Source organism: Chrysemys picta, chromosome 9 (genome assembly GCF_011386835.1).
Source record: "Chrysemys picta bellii isolate R12L10 chromosome 9, ASM1138683v2, whole genome shotgun sequence".
NCBI classification, from domain to species: domain Eukaryota; kingdom Metazoa; phylum Chordata; order Testudines; family Emydidae; genus Chrysemys; species Chrysemys picta.
In genome coordinates this window covers 98,140,692-98,157,624 of record NC_088799.1, presented here as the reverse complement: position 1 = coordinate 98,157,624, position 16,933 = coordinate 98,140,692, and the positions used below count along the sequence as shown (strand labels likewise).

At 45.1% G+C, this 16,933-nt stretch overlaps 1 protein-coding gene across 3 annotated transcripts in view; it reads right to left on the bottom strand.

The window, feature by feature from the left end:
• ATP11C (ATPase phospholipid transporting 11C) overlaps positions 1-12,051 on the bottom strand; it is a 117,991-nt gene extending 105,940 nt beyond the window's left edge. For 2 of the 3 annotated variants that reach the window (XM_065556717.1, XM_005294606.5), the window contains exon 1: positions 11,682-12,051. In XM_065556717.1, coding sequence (XP_065412789.1) covers positions 11,682-11,708 — 27 coding nt within the window. In that variant the 5' untranslated portion in view covers positions 11,709-12,051. The remainder of the gene's footprint in view (positions 1-11,681) is intronic. The other variant, XM_065556718.1, reaches the window with a different exon arrangement.
• Between the last annotated feature and the right edge of the window lie 4,882 nt (positions 12,052-16,933).

The window sequence follows — 16,933 nt, the reverse complement described above, 5'->3', positions numbered from 1 at the left end:
CACACACACACACACACACACACTTGGGAACCAATGGCTATAGCCAAATACAACATTCCCTACTCCAGCAAGAGAACCACCAAAGTCAATGGGCAGTTTGCTTGCATAAGGACTACAGAATTTGGCCCAGTGCAGAGTTATGCAAACCCACACCAGCAGAGGGAATAATTAACTTAAAACCCTGTAGTGTTTACTGCACATACATAAAAGCAAATATTATAAAGCTAAGTTTTTTAAAAAAAAAGTGACACTCCTCTGCTGCAGGTCTGCCACATGCAAAGTCTGAAGTTGTAATGTTCAGCGGTTGCAGAACTTTGATCTGAACTTGGGTTTGGTTTTTAGTTGAGCATTAGGAGAGCGTGAAGACAAGGCATGAGACTAAGGGGCTTGTCTACACTTAAGGAGCTGCAGCTGCACATGCTGCCTATGCCAATGGGAGAGCTTTTCCCCGTTGGGGTACGTACTCCACCTCCCGCAGATGCCATTGACGGGAGTGTCTACACCAGGAGTTTGGTTAGTATAACTGCATCACCCCTGAGCAACGTAGTTATGCTGATCATAAATTTGCACTGTTAGACCAGGGCTTAGTTGAGATAAACCCTTGACTATAGCTTAAGAACCTCTGAAAATCAAAGACAAACAGACCATAAATGAGGACATCCCTGCCTATTCAATCGCATGTGTTTATGTTAAGATACTCTGACTTGGAACGTTTACACTTTTAATCTGAAGTGAAGATTTGCTTTGCCTCCCACCTCAAACGGCCTAAAGCTGCATTCCCAAAAAGCAATAAAGCAGTGCTTGCCCTGCCCTGCTTTGCCATAATTACATTCCCAGGGTGCTCTGACGGGCCTCCGACCTTCAGCAGCCCAAAAAGTCATAATGCATACCCTGGAATGCCCCACTGCCTTTATTTTTAAAGGGATTCCTGATTTTCTCTCTCTCCACCTTCACTTACTCCTTAGTGCAGACAAAGTGAAGCCAGCCTCACTGTGAATCATACATCTGACAGAGTTCCAGGAAAATTCCCATCTGTTACGTGCACATAGAAAGCAGAAGGGAATGAGGGGAGAGGCGGTGAAGAAATTGGAAGAAGAAAGAAAGAAACGACAGGGTATCAGAAGGCAATAAAAAGACAGCCAAAGGTGAGCAAGACACGCAACATATCAGAGAACCACCAGTGCATCACTCCTGGACATTCATTATTATAGCATCCAGAAAAAAAACCACATCTATTAGAACATAATCTATTGCCGAGCGCAGACAATGAGACAGCATATGGGCTTTTAACCTGAAGGACAGCAGAAAACTTAACTGAACTATGCTTCTGCCTTAGCTCAAAATAGCCCAAGTCGGCTGACCTTCAGGGCATGCTTCAACGCCTATTTACTGAGGCTTTTAAGAAGGGGCTGAGAGGAGCAGGTTTGGGGGGGAAGGAAAGTTTTGTTGGTAGCTGTTGGGCTTGCTGCTGCTTTAAATCGAGTGGCACAAATATTACTCAAACAACAAAGGCATCTAAACTATAGAAAAGAGGCACATCTGGACATAAAAGCATGGGCTAAGAAGGAAATCTGTGGGCTCTTTGAAGACATTAGTGCTAAACACTAATTTCTTTCCTATGTTTTTGAAAGTAAATCACAGAGACTGTTCTTCCCACCAACCCACATCACAAAAGACACACTGATGTTGATGGAGTTACATTACAGTATCACTGGTTTTAAGATGGTCAAACTCTGAGCTCAGTTCCCTGCATGTAAGCCTCGCAACTACTAACAAAAACAACAAGGAGTCCTTGTGGCATCTTAGAGACTAACAAATTTATTTGGGCATAAGCTTTCGTGGGCTAGAACCCACTTCATCGGATGTACCTCAGTCCATGCATCTGATGAAGCATGATATAGCCCACGAAAGCTTATGCCCAAATAAATTTGTCAGTCACTAAAGTGCCGCAAGGACTCCTCATGGTTTTTGCTAATACAGACTAACCTGGCTACCCCTCTGAAACTACTAACAAAACTCCTAGAAGGCAATCTAACTAAACCAATCAATTTGGTATTATACAATGAAATAGCTTCATAGCACAAACACAACAAAGTGTAACATGCCCAAGAAGTCCAGGGTAGTAAACTCAAGGTAGTGAAATTTAAGACAAAATAAACCATAGTTGTAAATTGCTGTCCACTTATTTTTTAATTCAAGCACCATTCTGACAAATCAGCCGGTAGCCGATTTAAAACGCGTATGCCAACTTCTGTACTTTTAGATCTTTCACATTCTTAAGGATAGTAAGAAAAACTTCAGGAGCCAGATTCCAGCTTCATTTGTAGGATGTAAAGTCAAAAATAACACTGAAGCCAAAGGAATTTGCCCACATTCACACCTGTGACAGTTAGATCAGACAGGTTTCAGAGTAGCAGCCGTGTTAGTCTGTATCCGCAAAAAGAACAGGAGTACTTGTGGCACCTTAGAGACTAACAAATTTATTAGAGCATAAGCTTTCGTGGACTAGAAGTGGGCTGTAGTCCACGAAAGCTTATGCTCTAATAAATTTGTTAGTCTCTAAGGTGCCACAAGTACTCCTGTTCTTTTTTTAGATCAGACAGTGACCTAAGTATATGTTTTGTTGGTCGCAGGATAGGTGAGTGAGGAAATATCTTTTACTGGAAAACACACTGCTGTTGCTGTAGGATTTCGGAGGGGACATGGCTAACAGAGCCTAACCACTGTGCAGCATTAGTTCATTTTAAGTTATCTGATTTGGACAATGGGTCAATCCTGCTTATTTTACTCATTCAATTTACCTAACTGATTTCAAGAATATGGTGAACAAGTTTTGCCCATAAAAGGAGAATGGTCCAAGTTCATTCATACAAGTGGTGTAACTCTATTTATTTCAAAGGACACTTCTTGTTCTTTTTTTAGACCTATTATTTTTTTTTTAACCACTAACACTTAAAATTACTATCGTTTAGAAACAAAAAATATTTCTCTAATTCTTCCATTTGACAGCACTTTGTTATTTTCACTGTATAGACAGCCACCTTCCCACTTTGTTTCTGTGGCTTTTCTCCTAGCAACACAAGTTTTAAGAAAAATATGATTGCAAGACCACAGAACATTCCTAGGGAGACTCCAGTGTAGTACTGGAAGCTGCTTTTAAATGCACTTTTTAAAACTGATTATATTTCAAGCTGTCTGTATCCCTTAAAGTAGATTCACAATTGTGTGCATCTGATTCCTCCGTGTACTGGGCCCAATTCTGATCTTACTAACAAAGGTGATGTCCTTGACTTCAGCAAAATCACTTTACATTTACACTTATGAAATGAAGATCAGAATCCTGAAATGTTCTACTTATATGTAGACAGAGTAGTGGAACAGCTCCAAAATAAACTACGTATTCTGACTGTACCCTCTCCCGCTACTGGTAGTTAATTTCCTAACATTCTTAACTTTACATAAGAATACATCTACAGCAGGGGTTCTCAGACTTTTGTACTGGTGACCTCTTTCATACAGCAAGCCTCTGAGTGCGACCCCCCCTTATACGTTAAAACACTTTTTTTAATCTACATTTAACACCATTATAAATGCTGGAGGCAAAGCAGGGTTTGGGGTGGAGGCTGACAGCTCACGACCCCCCCCCCCATGTAATAACCTCACGACTCCATGAGGAGTCCCGACCCCCAGTTTGAGAACGCCTGACCTACAGGAAAAAAACTGAGCCAAGTTCAATGATCTCAATGGTCAATAATCTCAATGTTGAGAAGGGAAGAAACACTTATTATATATATAAGCTGTGAGATGCATGTGAAAATGGGGTTTTAATATTCATTGACATTTATGTGCCTCTGGCAGAAACCATCTAGTTGAGAAGCGACAGCATCTGTCAGAGTAGCTTTAACCTCATGTCAGACAATCTTCCTCCCATTTGAATAGTGGTACTGAATTTTTCCGCAGTGCTGCTGCCGTGACATGCAAGTCTCTCGAAAGACCAACGTTTCCAGAACCCACAGGATGGGGCAGCGGAAGAGGCGTCTCTCTGAAGATCTCTTTGCAGAGATCCCCACATGTTGCTCCCTCCAGGAATAGGCTATAGGAACTGCCTCCAAATCTAGTAGACTTCCTGGGATCCCTGAGGCACTAGGCACAACTAGACAGAAGCCCTGCACCTCCACACCAGCTCTGGAAACCTTCCTCACTCCTTAATAGGGACTCCATCTGGCTGCAGTTGCAGCCAGAACCTCAAGAGAACAATGCAGCCCAAGGCTTTTATTTTCCAATGTCTCTCTCTTATGGCCATGCTGCCTTCCTGAGCCTGCACAGACAGTTCGAGTGCCTCTGCTGCTGCTGCTCATTGCTTAGCCAAGCAGAGTAAACTAGCAAGACTCCAGCCAGTTGCACTGCTGCTATTCGGAACCCTGGGAACCAAGAGAATCAGTTTCATGCCACTTGGCAAAACTGAAAGCAGTAGCAGAAGCAAATACAGGAATTACTCATCGTAGAGGATAACTCAAAAGGAAAGAAGGCTGGGAGACAGAATGGCAAACCACCACCACCTCCCTACCCCAGCCAGCAAAGCAACAGCCAAGAAGCTAGTCTCCACTCTCAACCCCTTCTCTGTGGGGAAGACTGGGAGAGAAGAGAGAAAGCACCTTCATCCTTCCAGCACCTGGGGGCAGTGGGAGAGCTTTAAAATTGGTCTCACACCTTCTAGCCAGAAACTGATTCAGCACATGGAGAAGGTCCCCACAATCAGTGCCCAGGGACATCTTCCTGGCAGAAACTCCAGCCTCCAGACCCTTCCCAACACCTGGTGCCTCACCACCGCACTGCCCTTGGTGGAGCCTCTCCTACCTTTATCTTTCACACCTGCCTCTAGCTAGTAGAGTTTAGCTTCCAGCTGGTAGGTACCCGGCACGTTTCTGAGCCCCAAGCCAAGCAGATCAGAGAAAATTCCATTCCGGGATTTTCAATCATTCTTTTCCCCCCCTTGTGCTTTAGAGGAAGCTTCCAGTCATTTCAGGCTCGAGGTTGCAGCGCAGCCTGAGACATCCACCAGTGCTGCGGCTAACACTGCCTAAATCCAAGCACTAAAAACAAGACCATGCTAAGAGCGTCTTATAAAAATTTAACACGTTGCACTCATGAAAAATTCACTCGGTCGGAGAGATTACAGTCCGTCCTTACGGATGGTGAATCTCAGTATCCCTGGAAGATCTCACACAGAGTGTATTATAAAGGTGGTGTGGGGGGGCATTCGAGGGGGGGGAAGGAAGAGGTTGTTGTTTTTTTTAAACCTTTAATGTTGTCAATAAACTAGACATTCTGAAAAAAGAAGAACAGGAGGACTTGTGGCACCTTAGAGACTAACAAATTTATTAGAGCATAAGCTTTCGTGGACTACAGCCCATTTGGGTCACAGAGGAGCGAAAGAATGCTTAATAGTGCAGTACAATATTTATTTGGTATAAACTACAAACAAGACAAATGTGTAAAAGTCAGCCTCCAGTGACAATGCAGGAATAGATCTCGGGAGCCCCGAGAGTCTTAGCATTATTGCAATAGACTGTGTCCATTTATTTAGGAGTGTAATTTCTAGCACAGGGCAGAGCTAACAGAACCCACTGGGATTACATAGGGGTTTATATTCTTATACAGGTGTATTGTAAACTGAAGAACTTCTGGAGGCCAAATTAAACCTCTCAGCTATAGGTTACTTGGTTAGTAGTATAAAATTGTTTCAAAGCTGTTGCTATTGGATCACTGGACTTAATTAGTTTGAGAGAGAGTTATGGGCTATATTTGAGGCACTGGTTTGACTAAAGTGTGCCCATAACACAGCCGCTCTGAAAAACAACAATGGCTAGTCTGCCTGACCACAACTCCAACACTCATACAGAAATTGTCGAGTCTGCCAGTTCTTGAAAGAAGCCTTTTCACTCCAGAACTGTAGTCTCAAGCAACCACCGAAAAAGAAAAAAAAAAAGAAATCATCAGACCTGGCCTGAATATTCCGTAAGGGCTAACGAATTACATAAAAAGCCCCCTGAGTTGAATTCAGCTGCGGCAGATGGGATACTTCTTCCAGCAGACGTTTTCTTGATATGGCCAAACAAAAAAAAGCGTTGAGCCAGCAGAGAAGTATTCCTAGATTTGGCACAAGACCGAGTTAAATTCAAGTCAAAGTCTGGGAGACATATTTCAGTGCATTTCAACTAGATCCGACAGCTTTGTCTCCACAGTTTTGAAACATCAAAGGTGACCACTAACCGTATTTTCTATTGCGCAATGAAGTTAACCCAATGTCTCAGGCATAAATTTAAAATAGACCACAAAAATGTGCAGACTAGCCATTATTGTTTTCAGAGCTGCTGCGTTACGGCCACACTTCAGTCCAAACCTTTGTCAAACCAATGCCTCAAATATAGCCCTCAACTCTCTCTCAAACGTAATTAAGTCCAGTGATACAACAGCAACAATTTTGGAACAATTTTATACTACTAACCAAGTAACCTATAGCTGAGAGGTATAATTTGGCCTCCAGAAGTTCTTCAGTTGTCCTACAATACACGGGTATAAGAATATAAACCCTGATGTAATCCCAATCGGTTCTGTTAGCTCTGCCCTGTGCTAGAAATTACACTCCCAAATAAATGGGCATAGTCTACTGAAATAATGCTAAGACTCTGGGCGCCACCCAATTACTGCTGCACAGGAAAAATGACCAATTACAAAATTCAGCCCAAGCAATGAGGTCACAATGAAAATCTCAAAGCAGTTTCAATGGTACTGTGAAGGTCTTTAACATACTACACCTCTACCCCGATATAACGCGACCCAATATAACATGAATTCGGATATAACGCGGTAAAGCAGCGCTCCAGGAGGGCAGGGCTTTGCGCTCCAGCGGGTCAAAGCAAGTTTGATATAACGCGGTTTCACCTATAACGCGTTAAGATTTTTTGGCTCCCGAGGACAGCGTTATATCGGGGTAGAGGTGTATTTGGAGACAAGACATACTTACCAGACCTATTGGTTGGCACCTTTACAACCTGCTTTAAATTAAGCTGTATGTCCATGCTCTTGAGATTAATCAGTAGCTAACTGCTCTTACAGATGAGACGGGGTCTGTCAAAACTTAGTAGTGACAATTGTTCAGATTCAGACACCAAGTCTGGACACAGATTAGGAACATATACATTTAAGAACCCTAGTGTGCTCTGACCATAATTAGGCTTGAAAAGATTAGATTTTTGTCAGTAAAGGTAAATTTCACCGTTCACATACAAACCAACAAAAAAAAATATTTCCATTGATAACTGAAATTGACAGATAGGCACATTAAGAAAAATGCTACTTGAGAAATTATTAGAGTTTAATTTAATTTAAGGATATTTACTTTATATATTTTGATATGCGATGTTGACAATTTGAGTTTTAACAGTTATAAGGCTTTAACTTTTTGAATATCAATGTCTACTGTCAATACATTACTGTCTGACACCCACGCTTAATTTCCTGCCACCGTAAAAATATACATTGATAAAAACTTAAACATTGGGGGAAAAAAGCTTAAAATCCATGTGACCCAACTGTGAAAATTTAAACCAATGTTAATTATAAAAAAAATAAAAATGGAATTTTGCCAACCCTATCCGTAATTAAAGACATGCAAAAAATAAACCCCTCAAAAAAATAGAAATGTTTTTTGTTGTTTTAAGTCAAATGAAGTCAGCTTATTTTTGTTGTTTATAGGCACTAATGTTTACAATGCAAACACTGCAGCCTTGGACATCTGAAGAAGAATTAGAAGGCGAAACTCATTGACTTAGTTTCATTGCCAAAGCAGAATGAAGTCCCAAGCATAAAACACCATTCAGTCTTAAGACCCAATGTATTAGGAATGCACAAGGATTTTTTTTAAAATATACACGCTTTTAATATGACAAAGTCGGAAAGACTTATTTTAAAACCTTTTCTCCTATGAAGTAATGAAGACTTGTTATAAAGTACAAAAATGCACAGTTCGGGTCCTGCTAACAACCTTAACTGTAATCTCATCCAACAACCCTGTAATCTCATCCATCCTGAAACTACAAATTAACACCCCTTTAAAATTTGGGTGAATCTGAGCCCTTTAAATAGGGTACTGTATGTTTAATGTCCCTACCCACCTGCAGAGGCAGCTTTGCAGAATCTTTCTGAGTATGTGCAGACAGTTTTGACCGAAGGAACCATTCACCTTGTGTATTAATGTAATAGTGGTGTACAGGAAATGCAAAATATTACTGTTTTGATTTGGTAGCATTTCACACCCTCTTTACACCAATGTAAATGGCTAGACAAGGTGCAGGACAATACCGACTCAGGCCCGGAGAGGGCAGCTGGGTAGTAGGTCAGAGAACTTCTAGAGCCTCTCTTCTGGTAATTGTCCACATTTTGTGACGGTGTCTATTAAACAGAACAGCTTTTTCTACAACTGCCTCCCTCACTCAGTTTCTTCTCTTAAGCAGAGGTCCATTGACCACTGAAAAATGACCCAGGGAACCACCATATTGCAAATAAAGAATACCCGATCTGCATTTGCAACATGAAACAACCTCTCAACCCCATATTGAAAATGCACACCTACCTTATCTCCCACCCACTGCACACAGGCCCCTGACCAAGAAACGGCTGCTGGTACAATGACAGTGAAACCCCACCCCCCACCCCCCACTAAAGTGTCATCTGTCGTCCTCAATACTCAGTCCAGAAACATCCCTCTTCCCCATCAACTCCTTTACTATAAACAAGGCAGCACAATCTAGATCAGACCTCTCATATATGCAGGGGTTGTAATACCCCACAATGTCGCCCCAATGCACTTCAAAAAAAGAAAAAAAGAAAAGAGACTATGATACATGCTCACCTTGCTTCTGAAAGTACAAGCACGCCACACAACATACCATTGAGCATATCATGTTACCATATCAGATACCCATGTAAACAAGGAAATCATAAATTCCAACAGGAGGTGGACATACTGGGTCAGAGTTCAGATTCTCCATAGAACCTTTTCCACGCACTGACATTTTAACACCCCCCTCCCTCCGTCCCCCACATCCCACTGTAACATTAACTTAGTATTTCTTGGCTTTCAAATGTTTCATTTTGTAACTACACATTTCTAATATTTTTTTCTGTATAAGTCTTTAAACCATACCGCCTCTTTAACAAAGTTCAATTCGTATTATCTGTTATTCTAGGACAGTGGTTCTCAAAATGGGGTTCACGAACCCCTGGGGGTTCGCAGACGTTACAGGGGGTTCACCAGAAAAATTTCACTAATGGCAGCCAGAGGACCCCGGGCATTGGAGGCAGCAGGTGGGACCCGGTTGCAGGGCAGACAGCCCGAGCCCCAGGGAGTGTGGGGTACGGCAGTTGGGCAGTTTGGGCTGGCAGCCTGAGCCCTGCCCCCATCAGCGGGGGAGCCAGCAGCCCGAGCCCCATTGCTCCTCATGGGACTGGCAGCCCAAGCCCCAAGGAGAGCGGGGCTGGGCAGTTTGGGCTGGCAGCCCAAGCCCTGCCCTCATTAGCGAGGGAGCCCGCAGCCCGAACTCCAGCGCTCCAATCAACTTTTGGCTGAGTTTAAGAAACAAGTACCCCCTTCTGACAGAAAAAGCTGCTGCAATTTTGTTACCATTTTCAACAACATACGTATGCGATAAAGCATTTTCCTCGTATGCAAATCTGAAAACCAAATTCAGAAACAGACTTGATGCCGAACCAGACCTGAGACTTTATCTTTCTCCAGTGGTTCCGGACGGACTTCCAAGAGCTATGCAGAGCAAAGCAAGCGCATCCATCACACTGAGGAAATTTAAACTTAAATCCCAGGAAATATTCATTTTTAGGAGGGGGTTCACGAGATTTCACAATTTAGTGAAAGGGGTTGTTTGCGGGCTGTTAAAGTTTGGGAACCACTGTTCTAGGACAATCTAATGCTGAAACCATGAAATAGCGATGCAGGACTTCTAGCCAGATGTAAATGGCTTTTACTGGGTTCTAAAACAAGAAAACAATGGAAATTCTGTCAAAGATCAGCAAAGATTCACAATATTCAAGAAGATATATCATCTAAGTATAGCTTCAAGATGTTTTCATAACAAGTAAACTGTAAAAAAAAAAAAAAAAAAAAACACCCTAGACCCTGAACAGATCTTTACATCAGGTATTGTAAATGGTTAGCTAATCAGAAATTTTCTTCCATAAAGATTTAAATAGTGTCCAATTCAGGTCCTTTTCACATCATTGGAAGAATCACAATCCAATTGCCCACAACTTCAGAGTGTAATTAATAACGGATTTGTACTCTGCAGAAAGGAACAGCTATTGCAAAAAAAACTACCTGGTCAAACAGCTTGCAAAGGCTAATTTGCTCCAATGTTACTCTGTATTCTAGCAAACTGGCTCCAAACTTGCTCACTTTTGAGCTCAGCACTCTGCTTTTACATTTCATGTAAATGTAACCCCCGTTCCTTTTCTGTGCAAGCACAAGGGTATGCTAGAGGTTCTACTGCGAGCTTCTGAAACCTCAGCTTTTCCCCCATGGACACCAGGAGCTGGTGTTAGGAGCAATGTCCCCCTGCGGCATCCTTGTCCACATTCCTAGATCGCTACCAGAGAGACACACAGTATAACATACGCTAAGGACCACCTCCAAGAGGCAAGTCCCTGTTTTACATGACCATGTAAATTATCTCCAAGGTTCCTGGCACAATTTTCTTTGATCTTTAAATTCCTCCACTACCAGGCAACCGATTTTTGCTGGTTTGTTGGGAGGTTGCTTAAGACAGGTTTCCCATTCCGGACACCTTCGGGTCCTTTGCCTGCCCTGTAAAGGGGATGTACAGCATGTACATACATCATGCAGTTGGCATCTGAAGAAGTGAGGTTCTTACCCACGAAAGCTTATGCTCCAATACTTCTGTTAGTCTCAAAGGTGCCACAGGACCCTCTGTTGCTTTTTACAGATTCAGACTAACACGGCTACCCCTCTGATACATCATGCAGTTAGTTGCCTTGGTTCCTATTCCCATTAGCCCCGTGATACCTGCAGGCATAGCCTCAAAGAGATGCAGAAAAGTCCCCTTATTAAGCCTTTGTATTCAGTATCAGTGACCACTGGAGGTGACCATGTGCTTCTGGCAGGGGGAACAAAAGAAAGCGATGGCACAGACAATCAAAAGACAGATGATTATTTCTGCAGGGTCAGGAGGAATTATTCACCTGCCAATCCCCCATCTAGCCTGGTAGGTTACAATCAGCATTTAGGAGGAGGGGAAAGCAGCCTGTTTTTTGTTGTTTTTTCCATCCTGCACCGTGCCTGCAGGTTGGTGCATCTGGAGGGGCTATCGGCTCCCGGGCTGAGTCCATGCACTGTCCCTTGGCGGGACCGCATTTGGGGGGCCGGAGGAGACCAGTGATCAGCCCCTAATCCGGGGCAATGCCCAGTGCCTTCATTTCATTCCACTGGGGGGCTGGCGAAGGGGGCTGCGTGATAGGTACCTTCCCATCACTGCACTGGGCCCGGGGATTGGGGGGCAGGCGCCCCAGAAGCGGGTCCTGCCCCCGCTGCGCCTCTGAACAGCGAGCACCCGCCAGAGAACATGGGGGAGGGGGAGAGTTGTACTTACAAAGCGATTAATGTTCCAGCGAAACATTGCGAGGCGGCGGCTGAGGCTCAGGGATTCCGGCAGCCGGATGGTACAAGCCCCTGCAGGGAACCACTGCGGCGGGCGGAGCAGCGCCAGGGCCGGCCACAAGCTTCCCACTTCCCACCCCCCGCCCCACCACGGTCACCGGCGCGCAGCTCTCAGCCGCATCGCCGCCCCGCGCTGCGGGCTCTCCTTCGCCTCCCGGGGCGCCGCCGCTAGGCTCTCCCCGGGCGCTGCAGCCGGGAGCCGGGCACCATAGCCAGGCTCCCCACCCACCGGCTCGGCTCCAGGGCGCTGAGACGGCGCCGGGGACTGAGCGGCGGCGGCACCGGATACCACCCCGGGGCCCTGCTGCCTGAGCTGGGGAGGGGCCCGTGCGCTAGGGCGCAGCGCCCCCACCTCTCCAAGGCTCAGGGCGCACAGCGCGCAAGCGGCTTCCCGCACTGAAAGCGCCTCCGAGCCCCCCTCGCTTCGCCCCTGCGCCCAGCCACCCCTCCCCGCTTACTTCCACTTTCTTTTGCTGAGTAAAACGCACCTCCCCTAGAGCTTATGTCTCAGGGGGCGGGACCTTCCCCTTCCCCACCCTCCCTAGAGCAGCCTGGGATGTGTAGTATTCACCGCCAGCCTGAGAGCAGCGGCTGCTACGCCCACGGCTCGTAAACATGGGCAACAGATCAGCCCTGGGAGGGGGTTGAAATACCGGTTCTAAACGTGCTCTCCAGCAGAGCTGATACCGCTGGAGAAAACGTAGCTCGGGTGACCAGATGTCCCGATTTTATAGGGGCAGCCCCGATTTTAGGGTCTTTTTCTTATATAGGCTCCTATTACCTCCCCACCCCCTGTCCCGATTTTTCACATTTGCTGTCTGGTCATCCGAAACGTAGCAGCTGCTGCAGGGCAGGGGTAGCCACCAGATCGCCTGAGTTTTAGATTATTTGAAAAATAAATACAAATAAACCAACATCATCTGTTTTTTCTATTGTAACCCTCTATGTTGGCAACCTCAGTCCGGTCAGTATGGACACATGGTAGCTGTACGGGTTTCTTTGCATGTCTCTAGGGCCACCTCTGGCTTGCTTTTCTCACACAAGAAATGCTTCTGAAGGGCCTACACACATGGGTAAAAATTATTCATACAAATGAGCACTGCTGGACAGACGTGCCAAGCCCTTGTATCGACTATTTGACATTAAGAGGCACAGCACTATCTAGTACAAAGTGGAAAAGATTAAGGGAAATAGCAAAATACTTACTACCAGAAGTAAACTGTTCTGTGTTCTTCATATACTTAAGTACAGTAGATTCAGACTTACAAACTGATTGGTCAACCACACACCTCATTTGGAACCAGAAGTACACAAGCAGGCAGCAGCAGAGACACACACACACACACAAAAAGCAAATACAGTACAGTGCTGTTTTAAAGGTAAACTAATTTAAAAAAGAGAAAGCAGCATGTTTCTTCTTCACAGTAAAGTTTCAAAGTTGTATTAATTCAATGTTCACTTGTAAACTTTTGAAAGAACCACCACAATGTTTTGTCCAGTGTTACAACCAACCTCCGTTCCTGAGGTGTTTGTAACGCTGAGGTTCTAATGTGCTATCAGTATGGCCTAGTAGTCGTTAGAGCCCAGCCTTAAGACTCAGGATAGCTTGGTTTCTAACTGCTGGCTCTGGCCTGCTGAGTGAATTTGAGCAAGTCACTTTTCCTCTCTGTGCCTCAATCAAAGGGAGATAATGATACGGGCCTGCTTTGAGATCTACTGCTGAAAAATGCTATATAATGATAGTATTGGTATGTGAGTAAAGGATTGCAGGATCAAGCCCTCTCATTATTTGTTTTGCTCTTATTGGTAAAAATATAAACTACAATCATATTATGTACAAATGCAGGGTGTAGAGCCCAGTGGGAAAATAGTATGGGCTCATGTAATTAAAGACTGTATCCTAATGCATATACACAAGGAAGCCAAAGTAAGGCTGCACAGGCAAACATAGTTCTAGCGTTTCCTAAGTTCTGAGTGCTTGAGTTTGCAACTGTAACTTTTTTAAGGTAGTTTTTTGGGGTGTAATATCCTGTCTTTTAAAAAGCAAAGAAACATAATTTCCATCATGTGGAAATATAGTAACTCCTGGGTAATCAGCAGAGTTGGGATCTTTAGAGCCACAGCACATTCCTACATGACCTAACAGTCTAACTGGTAGCAGTAGAAGGCTGTTATCTATCATAGGTCAGCCTCCAGAGAGGGATGAGACACACACTGAGGCCTTGGCTACACTCGCGGATTTCGTGAAGCGCGAGTGTAGTCGCGCCACCAGCGCTGAGAGAGCTCTCTCGCAGCGCTGCAAGTACTCCACCTCTCCGAGGGGAATAGCTTGCAGTGCTGCGAGCGAGCGTGCTCGGGGGGGGTGTTTTTTCACACCCCTGAGCGCAGCAAGTGCAGCGCTGTGAATTGCCAGTGTAGCCAAGGCCTGAACCCAGCTGGTTGCTAGATTTCAAAGGAATGTTCAGAGCCAATAACCCTTGGTTCAGTGTGCTGCAGTGTTTATAACCCCTGCTGTCATTCTGTTCCTATTTAGCCCTCCTTCCCAGCTGCTGTCCCACCTCCTCCAACTTTTACCCATCTCCAGCTCCTGGCTGCGTCTCCACCATCTCCTCCATCCCCGCCCTCGCTCCCGCCTCGTCCTTTCCCTTCTTAATCTATCACCAAACCCTCACTGCGGCCACCCTGTCCCCAGTTCCCACCCATTTCTGTTCTCCAATTCCTATCCTCCCCCTTCCACTGCCCTGCCTATCCCAGCTCCTAATCTCCCCACCTCTCCTCCCACACAGTTCCCAGCCAATGGAAGCTGCAGAGTCGGAGCAGCACGGAGCGAGGGCGGGCAGGAAGCCTGCCTAAGCCCCACTGTGCTGCCGGCAGCGGCAGCCAGGGGCCCTCTGGCTCTTTTTGGGCAATTGCCCCCTTTGCCCCCCCTGTCGGCAGGCCTGTGAGGGAAAATTGCAATGGGAGAAAGTTCCTTGAGAATGGGCCCACCCAGAAATCAGAGTGTGGGATTGGGCATATCACGGACTAGGGTAAAAGCAAAGGTGGTACTGGGATTGTTGTAGGGAAAACCTCAACCATACAGACAATCTGGGAGCTCAGGCTCCATTCCCTTAAGCTATATTTGGATTAGACAGCATGAATAATACGGTGTCCTCCCTCATCTCTGAACATTGCTCCTGAACCTCACCACTATAGTAGGTAGGTTTGTATTTTGGTATATAATTGTATGCTGCGAGTATTACATTTATTCAGATCTTCGCTCATATAGAATAATACACATGCCAGAATCTCTTCTAATAATGCTGTTTTTACATGATTCTGGCCCAGGAGCTAAAGCACTTCAGCACGTACATTGACTTCAGTGGCACTTAAGTATGCTTAACGGTAAGTACGTGATGAAGTGCTTTGCAGAATCAGGGATTAATTCTCCCTCTCATCCAGCCTCTGTTGACCCAGGTCACCAGCTTAGATTTATATGTCCCCTGATGCCCACATACAATCTCACTTTCACTCCAACCATACACTTAGGTTTTATTGCTAGTAGCAATCAGGCACCTTTTAAAAAAAAATTCTCATATTGCCACCGACGTACAGTCAGCCCTAAAGCACCATGTGGTATGAATGTTGATGTTTAAAATTAAAGTCTTCAGAACTTCAATATCTTTTTCATATTACCCTTCCTCCGAAATTTGAAAAATATGCTAAGGGAGCATCCTTCAAACACAGTTAAAATTCATCCAATCGTCTTTCTCTGCTGCATAAAGTGGTCATCAGCAAGGCAACAGCTCAGTTTTGCCTGAGCATTTTCACAGTCCTGCAGGCTCCGGAGTGGTCATTTGTCTTGGTTTATTGTGTCTCTCAGTCTTTTCCTGTCCATTGGGGATGCAGATTGAGGTATTAGTTCCTTCATTCCTTACTGCTTCCATTCCTTTGCAAATGGAAGCAAAGATTGACTGAAGGAGATGCATTCACTTTCCCAAAAGGGTCTGTTTTCCCTTAAAGCTTTGGAATTTGACAGGACGCATCTTTGTCTCTCTGTCTAACATTAGGCCCAGAATGAACTAGTCTGCGAGTCTGGAGATTACAATAGCAGGGAGTTTTAGTGGCTTGCTGGGGAGAGGCTGTTTTGTTGTTCTTTGGCATAAGGGCTTGTTCACAAGTCGCTTTCCCCTTCACTTCCGTTTGCTCTGGGTGTCAGTCATCTTAGGCCAGTGGCAGTGCTGACACTGAGCCCTTTGACTCCTTATGTCTGTCTCTCTTAGGCCTGGTCTACACTAACCCCCCAAATCGAACTAAGGTACGCAACTTCAGCTACGTGAATAACGTAGCTGAAGTCGACGTACCTTAGTTCGAACTTACCACGGTCCAGACGCGGCAGGCAGGCTCCCCCGTCGACTCCGCATACTCCTCGCGGCGAGCAGGATTACCGGAGTCGACGGGGAGCACTTCTGGGTTCGATTTATCGCGTCCAGACAAGACGCGATAAATCAAACCCAGAAGTTCGATTGCCCGCCGCCGAACCAGCGCGTAAGTATAGACAAGCCCTTACACAATGGCAGTCAACAGTGCAAACTGCCAGCACTGGGAACAAGGATTCTGGCCACTTCTCAAGGCTCTAAGCCCAGCAACTCAGGACCTGCAAATAATCCTGTCAGCTTCCGCTAGATGTGTTGCAAGAGAGCAATTCAGCTTTTTTTCATCCTCCTGGTTGGGGAAGACATGGTTAGTGTGGGAGATGTGTTCTCTGATTTTCTGAAATATTACAGTTGTTGTGTGACTTCCTCTAGCATCAGCTTTCTCCATAGGCAGAAAATAAATACTTGCATGCCTTTGTCTTCATGAAGATGACCCTCCCCTTATCTTACACAAGTCAACACCAGGGACAATATTTGAATCAGGTGAGATGTAGCCTCACAAAAATATCTTTAACAACTCCTCTGTCTCCATTGCTGGATTGCCGTTGTTAATTGGCATAAGGATAGCCTTTGCTAGAAGTTATGTCCTTCGTAAGAGTTTGTCTCTCCAGCTTCACATGTGCAGGCGTCAGCGCTTTCAGATGCTGAAGAAGAACTCATTGAGCACACACAATAGTCCTCGTGATGTTGCAAATGTGTTTTTGACTTTGGGAGAGTGGAAATGCAAGTTTCACATGCTCGGGGGCTGGCTGTGGAATCGGCACTGCTG